Source organism: Lipotes vexillifer, unplaced genomic scaffold, assembly GCF_000442215.2.
Source record: "Lipotes vexillifer unplaced genomic scaffold, Lipotes_vexillifer_v1.1 scaffold618, whole genome shotgun sequence".
Lineage (NCBI taxonomy): Eukaryota > Metazoa > Chordata > Mammalia > Artiodactyla > Lipotidae > Lipotes > Lipotes vexillifer.
In genome coordinates, this window is record NW_006799025.1 from 2,136,614 (window position 1) to 2,152,935 (window position 16,322).

General features: G+C 37.8%; 1 protein-coding gene across 1 annotated transcript in view; it reads right to left on the reverse strand.

The window, feature by feature from the left end:
• Nucleotides 1-16,107, reverse strand: part of PTPRZ1 (protein tyrosine phosphatase receptor type Z1) — a 164,867-nt gene extending 148,760 nt beyond the window's left edge. The window contains exon 1 of the mRNA XM_007471315.1: nucleotides 16,050-16,107. Coding sequence (XP_007471377.1) covers nucleotides 16,050-16,107 — 58 coding nt within the window. The remainder of the gene's footprint in view (nucleotides 1-16,049) is intronic.
• Nucleotides 16,108-16,322: the final 215 nt, after the last annotated feature.

The window sequence follows — 16,322 nt, forward strand, 5'->3', positions numbered from 1 at the left end:
CCCGCGTCCCCTGCATCGGCAGGCGGACTCTCAACCACTGCGCCACCAGGGAAGCCGGCCAAGAGACGTTTTTTTTAATGGCAGAGCTAACAGCATGTTAAGAAACACCCATCATTTGAACCGCATTTACTGATTAATTTGTATTAGCATATGTTAAGCTAACAATTTGAAAGAAGCCGCCGATGATTTAATTATGAATGGATAGAATGCCAAAAACAAAATTCTGCTGCTAAAAATGTGACCTTTAGCTGTAAGCATTTGCACAGAGCCTTGCTTCAGGATGGAAGTTCTTCCAAATCACTCAGAGAACTCTTACCTACATTTTCTAATATCATACTTCCCCTTCTGCTTTTGCACAGAAGATAACTTCTTATCAAAAGCTTCTGAAGTCACAGTAAACTTTTCCAAAAACGCAGACTACTCATTATGACTGATATTGCCTCCAAAGAACCATAACCATAATGGCTGAATTTTGTGCGAGGATTCTCATACCGAACGTTTAACTCAGGTCTCATTTTAAATAACTAAAATAATTAAAGCCTCTTTAAACAACAGGAAGGAAATAGTGCATCCCTTTAAAAATTAATGTTAAATCCACACAATTCTTCTCTGTGCTCAGAATTTTAAAAATTCAACAAATTAATTCACTCCTTATATAATTGTGTTTTAAAACCTGATTTTTCCAAAGTAAGTCTCACAGGAGCCTTAATCATTGCTTACAGCTATTTGTCAGTTCTTCATCAGATCAAATACTGCTGCTTCCAGCTATTACATAATAATAGCTTTTTAAACTTCTAATAACCTAGTTAATATTCTATCAAGCATCACTATTTATTTAAACAAGTCCTCTGGTTTTTTCAGCGTCTTTTAATTAAACATCTGAATATTATAATTATTTTCCTCAGACATTGTTTTCTCTTAATTTTGTATTTCTTAAATTTTAATGATTACATTTTATCCTGGACACAGTAAAACATACATTTTGAAATAATCTCTTAAATCATCTATTATTCAATATTAGTACAATTCACCCTAAGTTAAAACTAACGACTATTTTTCAGTATAAGTGATTATGTATCTTAGTGGGTCCTCTGTCCTACTCTAACCAGGATGTTTTCCTGAATTAGATCTTCTTATTATTGCTGTTTGCAATTGGGAAGTTAAAGAACTCTGCAAATAATTTCTATGTGCCTGTTAGCCTCATACATATTTAAACTATTTTTATTGAGCAGAACACTAACGTCTATAGTATTTTACTAAACATTTGCCCCGTCTCGACAGACTTTTGTTTTTAGCAATCTGTTTTTTTCCATAATCTCTTTGTGTTTCCATGTCTTCTTGTGGACTCTCCAGCTATGTCGTAAACAAGGTCAGCAGACCAAAGAAAAGATACTCTGATTCTTGTCACAAAATGTAGTTTTAGAATGTCCCTCATAGCCCCTCGAGCAGGGCCAGGCATAATTCTGCTCTTCTCACGTATTTAAAGACTTTCAGGTATCAAGAATACTGGCTTTTCTTTTCCAAGAAAAATAGCTTTAACTCTACAAATCTAAAACTTAGGCTGCTCAAAAATGTTAAAGCACTGGAGCCATGATAAAATGTTGACAATACAGCTATTGACAGCAACAGGTAACCAGTGGATGTAAAATATACAGTGTTTTCTCCATGCTTGAATCAAACAGGATCTCACATATCTCAGATCTTGTTCTTGGTTTAAAAAAAAAAAAAGATAAAAAGAACTGAGAGAAATGCTTTTGGCTGGAACTGCCTGGGGTGTTGGAGGGATGAGGAGGTGTTAGCGAGAGGGATCCGGTATCTTTTTGTTTCATGAAAACCCTAGCTTGACAGGAAATACAGGGAAAACTTAGCCATAGAAATGGTGCATCCGCTGTGCAGGCCAACAAGTAGATTCTCCCACCGCTACGTAGAATAAAGAAACTTATAGTTCCCTTTCTGTCCTGTTTCTGGCCACAGTCATCTTTCTTCCCTTCTTCTGCATTCACTATTGTACTCTATTCCAATCACTTAATTTTCTTTCTTAAAAGTCTGAATGCCAAGAGTAAAAAGCCCTTAGGAAGTTGTCCATGATCGTTTGCCAATTCAGTTCAAAATCTATATAGACTCTTGGACCTGTTAAAACGAGAATGTGATTTGATTGACCTACTTTTAGTTCAGTTTTTTTTTTTTTTTAAATAAGAGGGATTGAGTGAATTTGAGGGTGAATTGAATTCTAATTCTGAATGCTGGGAATGTGATCCCAAGTTTGTTGCCCTGCCGAGGAGTGCACTGAATGAGTTGAGGTGGTGGCAGTATTTCCATTTGACTAGACAGATTCTGTTGTATTTTCTGTTTTTAGAGTGACTGCTTTGGAAGGAATTTCACTCAATGACTTATGCCGCAAGTATTTACTGAGCACCTACTATATGGGCCAGGGGTCTTTAGAGTCTTGTGACCAGACTCCTTCAAGGCAGGGAGCTATGGAAACAACTGAAATATAGTATGAGTGATGTGTCTCCCTGCCTGGCTGAGAACAGTAATGTGTCAGAGAAGGCTTCACAGAGGAGATGAAAGATAACTAGGAATGCAAGGGGGTACAAGTCACCAAAGAAAAAGGAAAAACATGAGCCAAAATGAAGGAGAACAGGTGAGGAAGTTCAGGACAAGCTGGACAGGTAGGCTGAATTCAGATTTTGAAGCACCTTGCATGCCCTGGTAAGGACATCATATGACATCAGGAGTTACATGAACCTATGGGTCCTTCCCAAAAATGAGTAGAAGCGACTCAAAATTTGATCTATTATTTCCTCAATGGTTTCCAGTGATGGAGACCCTCATTCCTGTATTGTGTTTCATCACTGAAGTCAGATGCAGGAGAATTTCTTTCTGAGAATTACAGAAACACAGTCTGTTAAAAGGAAAATCTTTCTCCTAAGATGCAAGTCCCTACAAGCATGCCAGTATCCATTCTACAAACTTGCAAAAGGCTTTTTTAACATTGGCCTTCAACAAAGCAATGATTTATGTCAAGTAAGTAATCACTATAGTGTGCTTGTTGAACTGTATACATTTTGGCAAGAAAGCACGTTGGTGAGGATTTCCTAAATTAATAGGAGATGCATTTGTTGCTATTTTCATGGCTCGTGTGTGTGTGTGTGTGTGTGTGTGTATGTGTGTGTGTGTGTGTGAGCATGCCTGAGAGAGAGAGATTTAATATAGTGGAACTTTCCAGATGTGTTTTGACCAACTAATATGTGTTTGGGATTTATAAGTGATGGAGCAAGAAAATATGCAAAGAACTTTTCACTCTTTATTATTGAATACCATATAAGAATCTTGAGAAGTTTAATCAGTGGCAACTTAAACTCCGGGCTACAAATCCTAAGTGAGATTATGTGAACATATTTTCTCATTGGCACTTGCATAGTCTGGCATATGTAGCAGAATGTAGCAGAATGCAATAAACAAGCATAATTACTTCCACACAGAAAAGTCTATACCAATCTTTTCTTGATGACCTACTTTCAGTGAGTTTTCTCCAGTAATGCAATCACCCAAACAAATCTCCAGCAGACTGTATACTACAGTGTCAAAGCCTCACATCGAAAAAAGTCAGCACGCCCCATGCATTTAAAAGGGAAAACTCACTACGTGGAAGTACACGTTCTCTGCCAGTATTCAGAGAAGACCCAACCCATCTCACAGTGAAAGGGCTTATATGCCGTTATCATTAGCAGAGAGATTATTTGGCTAAATGTTTTCTTATCTTCACTTGCCTGAATGCCATTGTGTCTAATATAACTTAATCTCTCATCATGTTTGTAAAAACTAACAGTTGTTTTATTTTTTTCAAATAGACACTGTAAAATTCTAATTTTAAAATGTGGAGATGTGGGAGGGCGAGGAGAGGGGGGAGAGGAGAAACCAGCCACCTTGAAAAGCTCCCACCAGTAGAGAACAGGAATACTTCCATACGGATGTTTAATTTGTTTTGGGAGGGGGCGGAGGGGTTGGTGTAAAATTCTGAATACATTATTGAGGAACAAAGAAGCATCTTGTGTGTTCTTGACTTCTGCCAAGAATACTAAATAGCTAAAATATAATGAAAAGTTAGGAAGAAAATAAGTTGCAATCACAGGCAAGAGAGAAGCATTATGGGATATTCTCTTGTGAGATGGATGATGCCCAGATTGTGCTGTATTGTAAAGTATTTAAGGGCAATACGTACTAGCCATACTGGCTAATTAAAAATGATTTCATTCTTTGTGCTTCTTTCCAGGAACCCCTTTTGCAGACAGCATTGCTATCTATGTCCAAAATTCTTGCCTCATTCTGATAGACTTTTAGCCAAGTATCATATGCATATCAACTCATTCTTTGAAATTTTAGCACCAAGAGTTTACCTTTGTCACAAAATAGCAGCTGCCACCACCAATAATTTAGCCTCAAATTGGGACAGACTTAACTATGGAAATTATGTGACATTTTCTCAGCAGTAAGTACGTGTTAAACAGAACATACAAGAAGAGTGTTTTAACCTGCACATTTTGTCCATATATTTTGCTACTTACACTATCATTTTGAATGTGGTAGGGTAGAATATTGTAGGGGACACAAACAATGCTTAAATTACTGAATGAAACAGTAAACACTCCACGTTCGAAAAGAAGAACTGCTGCTCATATGCTCACAGAGACATTTTTTTAAATGAATTCACATCTTTATTTTGTCTCTTTTTTTATGACTTTCCACAGACTTAAAATCTGATTTATACAATCTAACATGTATTTCATTATTCTCTATTCTGGTATGCTCCCACCAGGGTTCATTTTACATCTGTAACCAGATTAACTCCTCAAAGAGAAAAACTATTAAAGTCAAGCACAGTGATAAGCACACAGTGGCTGTTCAATGAGGACCTGGTAAAACGAGTTCCGTTGATCTCAACCGGACTCAACCCCTTTGGTGAAGAACAGCACTATATTCAGGTCACAGGAAAAGGCAGACCTTCTTCCTCTCCTTTCTTTATGCTGGAGGCAGGAAAAGTCAGGCTGAAAATATCCAGGACAATTCCCATCATTAAACTTAATGATTTTCCCATAGGATGTGATCTTTTAATGCTCAAAATAAGGCAATATCAGTTTTGAGAAGCAGGAATACATGGATATAGATATATATAGATATATATAGATATATATGTTTACTTATTTATTTATTGTGTACATATATGCATATCTACACAATATATAATATATGCATATCACATATATTTATATATAAAGTACTTATATAAATATATTTTCTATATATGCATATTACATCTTATTTCCCCACTCTGAAAACCATCGAAGGAAACTTGACCATAACCAAGTACTACTCATGAAGAATTCATTCAGTCATACTTCTTAAATACAAAAGTCTTGCATCCAACTCATATAGCATAATATAGCTACGTTTCTTCATTACACAAGAAAATATGCTTATATTTCTATCCTAGACAGCTGCCACTTTATCCCTTTCTGAAACTTAATGATTCATTAATTTACAACTTTGTGCATCCTTAATATATCTTAAGAGACAAACAGTAGATAAAATCCTATTGTATTTTTCATGAATTAAAAGAAAAAACTTGCTAAAATCAATTTTAAAACAAATTCTGGGAAGCCTATTCTATGGATCATCTTCCATTGCACTGTTTTTATGTAAAACACAAGCTGCAAGCAATATACAAAGATATTAGCTTATGTGGTAGGAATATGATAGCCTTCAAGCCATCTGAAATCATGGATATTAAGAAAGCCTACTTATTGGCAGACAGCTGACTGAAATGTCCAATATACCTGTGCTCATTTTAAAAAGGACAAATACAAGGATTTTCAAGGTGAATGAAGTAAAGAGTTTTGATAAGACTTGATAAAATTAACCCAACACTGTGAATATACTCAAATCCCTCCTATTCTTAAGAAAACAAAAAAGCTTTTTTTAAGAGTTGTGACTACGATCTCTACTAAAATCGATAAAGATAGATCATTTTAAGCAGCACCATTTCTTCTTGTTACTTCTCAAGGCACTGAGTTAATCAGTTCAGAGGAAATGTTTACCGTCAATTCCTATGTCTTGAGGTAACAAATTTGGAATCCTACCATTCAATACATAAGCAGTCTTCATGCTACCTTCCTTCTTTTCTTCCCTTCTAATTATCAAATTCTGTATGTATTTGCTGCCTCCACTTTTCCTTCCTGGATATTTCTCTCACTCTATACAGTCCTTGCTACATCTTCATCTTCCCAGGGAGGATGTTCCCTTGAGGACCACCAAAGACTCACTCTCCAGAGAATGGCACCAAGTCCTAGCAATTATACTAATTACACTTATATCATATGAGGCAATATATTTGAAAATACTTTTAAACATTAAAGTACTATTTAAAGAGGATGGTATTATTATACCTCCAAATGATCTATCAAATTTCCACTTTGACACAGTGTAATAGCCTTTTAACTGAGCTTCCTGATTCCCAGTCTCACTCTGCTCCAATCCATCCTACACTCTGACATACTGGAGTTACCTTCCTAAAGTAAAGAGATCTACTCGAGTCATTCCACTGCTCGAAACCCTCCACTAGCTCTCCACAATATACTGGATAAATTCCAAACTCCAAACCCTTCAATTAGCCATTGGAAATCCTACCGACTATTTGAAACTTTTCCACTAATACAAACCCCTCCTAATTTTTTTCCTCCCTCTAAACACCACATTCTCGATCTTATTCCTTGCTTCTGTGTATGCCATCTTTTTTGCCACTAATACCTTTCCCCTCAACAGTGGCCCTTGAAGACCTACCCTCCTCCATCCAGGGGCTCCATCCAACCCATATCCTCTTAGAAATGTTCCCAGAGGTGAATTTAGCCTACTCACAACTCACGCTTTCATATTCTGCAAACTCTGCCATGTATGAGAGCTACTTATGTATGGATCTTTCTCTCTTGCAAAGGCTTAGCAGAACACTAGAGGAATATTCTCTCTAGGAGAATATTTATCACAAACAAGGTGCTCAATAAAGAGTCAGTGAATTGTGTGCTTGTGTTCTCACTATTTAATGATTAAGAATATTAAAATAGTTGTTTGGGCCATCTAAAAAAGTTCTTTGTTAACTTTTAAGCAGAGCTATTAGTGCTTTTCAAATACAGTAAAAACAAATAGCCAACACCTGGTCGATAATGAAAATGTAATTTTAAACACACACACACAAAACAAATTGCTGAAATGAAAAAATACAGCTAAATCTTGTATCTACTACATAACAGAAAATAATAACTACGACTAGAACAAATTATGCATGGAGAAAGAAAATAAACAAGACAAGGGAACAGTAATAATATGTATCGTTGACAAAACAAAAGATATTATGTGCCCATGTCCTGATAAATGCACTTGTGTCTCCCATCTCAGAGTGGTTCAGTAATCCTCCCATCTGCTGATAGACTTGAATCTTTGGACCAACTCCAAGACTGTCTGGCCTCCTGAAGTTCCTCTGGCTTTCAAAGACTATGAGGTCAACCATTATAGTCCATACTCCTCCTTCTAGGGTTACCCTGAAACTGAAACTGCCTTAAGAAGAGGAGAGAGGGATGGGAAGTTTTCCAGGGCCTTTGTCCTGTGGTACTAGCTTTGTTTTAGAATGGCATGAAACTTGCCAATATAGCTACCTTAAGAAAAATGAACTAAGATTAGTAGTATCACAAGGTTGACCTAGATCTGTCGTTTTAAATGCTGGCTATACTCTGTAATCACCTGGGGAGTTTTAAGAAAACGTTCACGTCTGGGGCCCACACCCACACATGTACTTGATCCAGGGTAGGGCCCAGACATCGGTATGTTTTAAAAGTTCCCCTGGTATATAGTCAGCTCAGGCTGCTATAAAAACAATGCCATAGACTGGATGGCTTAAACATTTATTCTCACAGTTTTAGAGACTGAGAAGTCCAAGATCCAGGGGCTAGCAGATTTGGTTCCTGGAGAAAACACTCTTCCTGGCTTACAGACATCTGCCTTCCCTCTGTGTTTTCACGTCAGAAAAGAAAGAGAGTTCTGGTCTCTCTTTCTCTTCTTATAAGGACATTAATCCCATCAAGGGGATTCCACTTTCATGATTTCATCTAAAACTAATTACCTCCTCAAGGTCCCACCTGTAAGTACCATCACATTGGGGGTTAGGACTTCAACATAGGAATGCTGGGGGGATACAAACATTCAATCCACAACACTAGATAATTTCAAAGTGCAGCCAGGATTGAGAACTACTGACCGAGATCAATGGTTATCAACCTAATTTCACACTGAAACAAACATGACAAGGGTATCACATGTGCAAAACACACCAGTGGTCAGACCAAGATTCTGCACAATTCTGTGTGCCAGGTGAGATGCCACCCTTATTACCCTATTCAAGAAAATGTGTCAGAATGCAAAGGCAACAACATCATTACAGAAATATTTTTAATCTGATGACCAGGTGACTGAAAACTTTGAGAATATCCAGAAAGTTCCTTATATCTGGCCAGCATTCTGTTATTCCAATCACACAAACAGGACTCTGGTGGTGACCAGGATCTCTGTAAAAAGAGGTCATTTTAAACAGCAAGATTTTCTTTTATTCCTATTCAAGGTACTGAGTTAACCAGTTCAGAGGAAAGGTCTAGTATCAAGACCCATCTTTAAGTAAATATGTTAGAGCTCTAGACATCAAGAAATAAGCAGTTAGTCAGTGACAGTGAAAGAACAGAAAAATTATGGAGTAGATGGGGAAGGCAGAGAAAAAGAAGGATAGAATGATGCTCCAAGAATAGAAAGGTACCTGTGGACATTGTTATGAATATTTTAACAGAAAATCCTTCTTTCTTGCTAATTAATAAATTATTCTTTCCAAATGTATAAAGATTATATTTCCAAGGAATTTGTAAAAAACTTATCTTTTGTCAATGTGTACATAAATTAATGCATGCTTATTGAATGAAACCAGAAAGTTCACATTAACCAGGACTCTGAATAATCACATTTACTCTAATAACTGCATAAGTATCAGAAACAAAAAAAAAAAAGATAATCTGCCCATTTTAACACATTAGAATTTTTAGGCAGAAAGATATGTTAACACATACTTTTAAAATTATGTTAACTACAAAGCTCCCCAAATTACATCTAAAATATTTTAAAATAATGGTATCAAATAGTGTCAGTCTTCTTCCTATCATAATCTTCATCACAATGCTGAGCAATTTTGAATTTTTTAAAAATCTTAAACTCGTGATTAAAGGAAGTGAGGTGAAAAGGAAATAGAAACTAATAAAAGAAAGGAAGGTGAGTGAGAAGAAAATAAAGCAAAGATCCTAATCGAAGAGCAAATCTTGTTTCTGTTTTTAACTCCTGTGAAAATTTCTAACTCATCCCCTGCCCTGTTCCATCTGAATTTAACTAAATTCAAATATTTGCTGAACATCCGCTATGTGCAGGGCTGAGCCACAAGCAGTACCTCATCTCTGAGATTAATGATAAAACTTCAGACAAATTCCAAAAGCATGAATATCCACATAATGTAACTGCACTTCCTGTCATTTGTCTGCTTTCCAGAACTGACTTGGGCCACTACCTCTCATGGCCAGCTTGACTACAGAGCACTTAATCTAACATGATGGCTTCTGATTGACTAAAAATACTGTCTTCGTGGCATCAAGATACTTCATTTATCATTACTGACCACCCCCCACGCCCACTGCCCTCTTCTCCCTAACAGGGAAGCATGCTTGCATGTGCATGTGCAATTATATACACACATACACACTGGCTTAATGCCCTGCCACCGGGACATATCCAAGCTTCATGGCTGCCAACTCATCTAGAATTAAATGTTCACTCAAAACTGCTCCTGCCACTACACATGCAGTGGCTATCATGGGGACTATATTTTTCATGCCCAGATAGGATCTAGGTGATGCTTAAGTGCATTTCTGGGAGAATCAAAGAAAGCAAAGGTCTGGTGCCAGAAGTGGCATTAAAGATGGATGGCTAGAGGTCAATGGTGACCGAACTCTCGAATTGAGATTAGAATCAAAAGAAGGAAAGGCCAGAATAAACTGGCTGATCGCAACAGCAAAAACCTACTGCTATCTAACAATCTTCACAGTACTGTATTAAAGATTTATTAAGCACCTACTATAGGTGCTAAGTTCAAGAATGCTAAGTCCAAGGTCGAATGAAATACAGTCTCTGCCCTCAAGGAGCTTGTCTAATTGGGGAGAGAGACAGAGACATTGCAAAGCAACACAGTGAATGCTAGAACAGGTACAGAAAATGAGTTGTGGGAGCTCTCACTCCTGGGCCAGAGCTAATCTCATCCATTCAACCCCAGTCTCTAAAGGCCACAAAGTGGCCATTTACCTTTCTTCATCTATTGCTACTCTACCTCAGGCCACCAGAACATCTCTGTGATTTTTGTATGGCTGACACAACACAGGCCAAAAATAACCAACATACATCGATACTTCAAATAATCTTAATGACTCTAGGAGTCTTTTTAGTTGAGTTGAGTTCTCATCAGTACTATCAATCAATACTTTATCAGCTTTTGATTCTAAAACAGCACTGTTTAATAGACTTTCTCCAGTGATATAAATGTTCTATGTGTGCACTGCCCCATGCAGCAGCCACTAGTCACATGTGCCGACTGAGCACTTGAAATATGGCTGGTGTGAATGAGGAACTGAATCAATGTATTAAATAAATTTGAAATTAAATAGCCACATATGCCTAGTGGCCGTGGCACTGCACAGCACAGTTCTAAAATATAAGTGTTTTAAGACTGTGCCATATGATCAAATAATTTTTCCCTTAATTCCTATACATATGTTATACATGCCTCTGAAGAATTAAAAACACAGATAAAAAACTGGTTTCCTTCTGTAACCTGTGGTTGCTGCCAGGAATTACTCCCAACAAGACACTAAAAGTTAAAGCACAATCGAAACGTACATATGTCATGTTTAAATTGGTTCTGACTTTTACCAATGGCCTTCTTGATGAAGTGGGAAACATTTAAAAATATTTAAAAGTTAAGATATTTAACACATTAAGAGATATTTGGGAAAGACTTATTTTCAACTAGTTCTAAAAGAAGAAAACATCTTCAAAGTGAGATTTAAAGGAGGTTTCAATGTGGGGAATGATTCAGATCAGCTGGATTGTAGGCATCATGAGTATTAGGACTCTGTATGTTGATGCACTGCTTAATTATTAGTGCCTAGCAGATGCTGGGCACTTAGAAAACCTGTAATGGAAGAGTAGTTAAAACAGTACGGATGGGAATGTTCTATATCTGGATCATGGTGGTTGTTACCTGACTATATGTATTTGTCAAAACTTTCCAGATGGTACACTAGAAAAGATAAATTGTGTCTTAATTTTTTCAAAAAAGAAAAGGGGGAAAAAGTAATATGGGAGCACATGGGAAAAATCATGAATGGATATCTGCAAGAAAGCAAATGGAAACGTGAAATGTAGCATCACATCTCATGTGAAACGAGCTAGTATATTCCAAACAGCAAATTCATCTCCCAGGAATGAAAGGAGGAAAAGGCTCAGGCTTGAGAGTCAGAAGGAACATATAGACTGAAACAGGCTGTGCGATTTTAGGTAAGTCATCTAACTTCTCTGTGCCTCAGTTCCCTCAGCTGAAACGTGTAAAATGAAACACCTATCTGAAACACTTTTGGGGAGAATGAAATGAGAAAATGTACACAAAATGCCCAGCAGTGGGTCTGCACCTGGCAAGCACTGAGTAGATGGTAAATGGAAACAAAACACAAGCTCATCTTCTTAAACAAGGCCTTCCTCTGAGGTCCTCTGGTCCTGAATGAGGGGGTTCCATTTCCATACTAGTCTAAACAGTTGGCAAATGAGTGGTCAAGCAATGCTACCAGGTTAGACAAAACTCAAATCTCCTTGGAGTCAGGGGAAAGAGGAAATGCAGTGCATGCTTCCAGAAAAACCTGAATTTTTGCCGGAAGCAAAATTCCCACAAGAAATTTTCAACAAGTTCCCAAATGTCTCATGCAGACATGACAGCATAAATGAATTCATCAATGAAATGATTTATCCTGGCAAACTTCCCTGAGTGGAAGCAGCTATAGTCTACATAAAAAGGAGAGAGAGATGAAATAAAGAAAATTCCTATTCTGCAAATCAAAAGTAATTAATTTTCTGAATGGAGACTAGTTATTATTTGGGGGAAAAAGGCATGAATATTTTCTATTCCTGGTTACAATTTGTCTTCGGAAGGTAAACAGACCAAGCTGAGAGTCATAACATACTGGATTCTACTGATTCCATACTCAAGATAAATTAAGCAATTAATTCTTGCAGAGGAATTGGGTATAATTTGTAGTTAATGTGTCCTTTAAAGCAATAATACATGACTTAAAAGTTCAGAATTTGATTCATTACAAATTTAACAGTAATATTTAAACATATTAGTTCAGTGTACCTAGCATGACTGTAACTCAATTCAGAGATCCTGAAATTGACATATACACACTAATATGTATAAAATGGATAACTAATAAGAACCTGCTTATAAAAAGTAAATAAAATAAAATTCAAGAAAAAGGATCCTGAATTCTCATTAGTTGAAAGAAACTATTCCTCCTTAAAAGCTCTTAAAACACCTACCTCTCCTCTATGACTCATATTTAAGCCTCCTTACAGGAAGCCATTGCAGATTTTCCCATTACCTGTTCAGTGGGTCACAATTAAATAATAACTAGAGTTATACAGTCATTACATTAGTTCTCCACCTAGTAGAAAACCTCTCAATTATTTTAGAGAAGGTTCAAATTCACTTAGGGAATTCTCTTGGAGTCATCTTTATTTTCTGCCTCTCTGATTAAGAATCTCCTTCAGCTGAATAACACTAAATGTTGTGTTCCTCATGTGATTTTTAAAATTAATATTAAGTCAGGTATCAGAAATCAAGTCCATGGTAAAATCTTGTTAATAAGCCAGAAACTTTATTGACATTTAAATGTCAAACTAGCTCAGCAGTTGTCAAGATGTGGGCCTAGACCAGCAGCATCTGCATATCCTGGGAATTTGTTAGACACTGAGATTCTCAGCCCCACCCCAGAACTACTGAATCAAAACTCTTCAGGGTGGACCCCACAAACTGTGCTTTAACAAGCCCTCCTGGTGCCTCTGACGTACCCTAAAGTTTAAGAACTGTGATCTAGCTAATTCTGGCAAAAACATTTGAGGCTTCAGGCTAATCTTGATATGATGATCCAAATGGATGAACTCACAGATAGATTTAACCTCCTCCCCGCAAAAAACCCATAATGTTCCTCTTTAGTTTCTAGGGATCCCTAGTAGTAATGTGGAAAGGAAGAATTTGTTTCACTCCAAATAATCGAATGAGGATTTTTGTGTTTGGAGAGTTACTTGAAAGAAGCAATTGGTCCTTATGTCCAGTTCAAAATCATCAGGACATTTTGGACACAAAAAGTGATAAGGTCATTATGACATTGCTAACAATGAACACCTTAATGAATTCTACATCTTGTTTCTGGATAATGGTAAGGATGGCAGCCTAACATTCAAATTGTATCAGAGCTGTCATCCTGCACAGTAAGTCTCAGTGGGCGGACCTTTCCTGAGCATCTATTATATGTGCCAGCTCAACTCACTGGCTCCAAAGACACTGAGAATGAGTAGTAAACACATTCACAAATACAACAGTAGATGTTAAGAGTAAAATAATTGAAGTGGAGACTGAATTTTTCATTGGTAGATAATGTGCCTCAGTTTTTCAAAATGTCCTATCTGAGATCAGGTATTCATTCCATCTGAGGTAGCCAAGGCCCCTAGGTCAGTCTGCAGGCAACAAAGTAAAAGGCCAACTGTGTTCAAATGGGAAGAGATACAAAAGTATTCACCTGCCAGTCTCAAAAAACCCACATTCTGAGTTCTAATACAAGCTCACATTCAAGATCATCACATAAACTTGCAATACTCTTAAACAATTCATTTAATCCTTTCCAGTTAAATTTTACATCATCAAAACATTAAAGAAAATGTCCAATAAACTGAAATCTATAAACCCCAAGCAACAGGCTACTAACAATGCTTTATTGAGAAAAGCCTTTGCAAAACATGGTGTATTGAAATGGAATAGCATTCCACCCAAAAGGAAAGAAGTACTGATACATGCTACAACATGGATGAATCTTGAAAACATGCTACGTGAATGAAGCCAGACACCAGAGGCTACGTATCAGACAATTCTATTTATATAAATGCTCAGAATAGACACATCTATAGAAAAAGAAAGTAGATTAGTGATTGCCAGTGCTAGGGTCAGAGAGAGTGAGGAATGACTGTTCATGGAGTTTCTTTTGGGGGTGATTAAAATGTCCTATAATTAGATAGTGGTGATGGTTGCACAACTTTGTGAATATACTAAAACCCACTGAACAGAACAATTTAAAAAGATGAATTTTATGCCATGCAAATTATATATTAATTTTAAAACTTCACAATATACTCAGGGAATGTGGTTTAGGTGGCATGCAAATCAGTATTCTCTGGTTTATTTTTATACTACAGTTGAGATTTTCTTTAAATAATAATCTAAGTACCAAGAGGACCTGGCTTTGTTATTAAAACAGATCTATAACAGAAACATAAATTCAACAGGTATGTATTTGATGACCACAGTACTTTTAAAAAATGCCTTCCCCTCTCCAGAATCAATTGTATGGTTTTAGAGAAAACCAGGACCAGATTCCTCGCAAGTCGTAAATGTCAACCGTGTGCATCACACCATCTCTGAGCACTTTCATAAAGCTTTTAGAATTTAAATTATGTGCATATATCTGGCAGGCTATTGGCAATTATCACCATATAGCAATGCAATGCCCATTAGTTACAACACAGAAATGATTTCTTTTTGTAAAGGTACTGTGCCAAGAGCAGCACCATCTACTGGATAAAAATATAGGTTAATATCTACTTTATTATGAACAATCTATTAGGATCCTCTAACTGTAAAGAGTAAAATATGTGTGCTCACAAACGGAGGTACATTTTCTAACTTTTGGGTTAATGGCTCTAAACCTATTACATGCCATCGTAATAGAACATCTTCATGAAGAATAAAAAGACACTTCTTTAATAGAATACAAAAATCCAGTCTTAAAATCCTTCCAGAAAATGCCCTGAACAGTTGAATCTGCAACCCAGGTAAAGATTCTAACTGGCTCTTTCAGAAGACAGTTTCAGTATTAAATGTGTAACCTGGAAGGTGGTGGGTAAAAGATGAATCCCTGAATACCTATATCAACCTGCAGCTCTCCTCTGACTTTGGCAGCAGTGGCAGAATGTTCACAGAAATTCTGATTGAAACTTTTTTTTTAAAGTAACTGCCCAGACTTGAATGTGACTAAATTAAAAGTACTGAAAACACTGAAAAGTCAGGTTGGTGCCTGTTCCTGTTACTACCTTTCGGGCGTGTGTGTGTGTGTGTGTGTGTGTGTGTGTGTATGTGTGTGTGTTTAATTCGCAACCGACACGTGTATTCCTCATTCAAGCCCATAAATATCCGTAGCATGAACTAAACAGCAAGAATGCGATACAATACGTAGCCCCGCACCAAGGGTGTATTTATCTTTTTATGTATATCTAAAAGGCTCTTTTCCACACTTTGCAAAGAGAAGAGCTGCGAGGACAAGAAGCGTGACGGGCAAGCCCCCCTCTCCTGGCCGCGGGAGCAGCATCCCCGCGGGCAGGTGAACTGTGGCGGAGGTGCGAGGTGGGGAGGGGGCGCGTTCTCCCACGCTGCCGACACCCTGTCGTGCCGCCGCAACACGGGGGGCTCCCTAGTCCGCCGTCCCTCTTGCCTCCTTGCTAGATGGCGACGCGGCAGCAAGTACCGAAAGCTCTGAAATCCCCCCACCCGTGTCCCAAACAATCCCACAGGGAAACCCCGCCGAGGTCTTAACACTCACCCAGGCGGCAAACACAGAGAAGCTGAATACAGGCGAGAAAGCGCTTTAGGATTCGCATTTCCAGACGATCCGGGGGCTCCCACCGCGCGGCTCCTCGGCGTGTCTGGATGGAGAGGGAAGGGACGCGAAGGAAATGTTCTCTCCTCCAGTGTATAGACTGGTGCGAGGCTGTGTGTGTGTGTGTGCGCGCGCCAGCGCGCGCGAGAGTGTGTGTGTGTGTGAGAGAGAGAGAGAGAGAGAGAGAGAGAGAGAGAGAGAGAGAGAGAGAGAGAG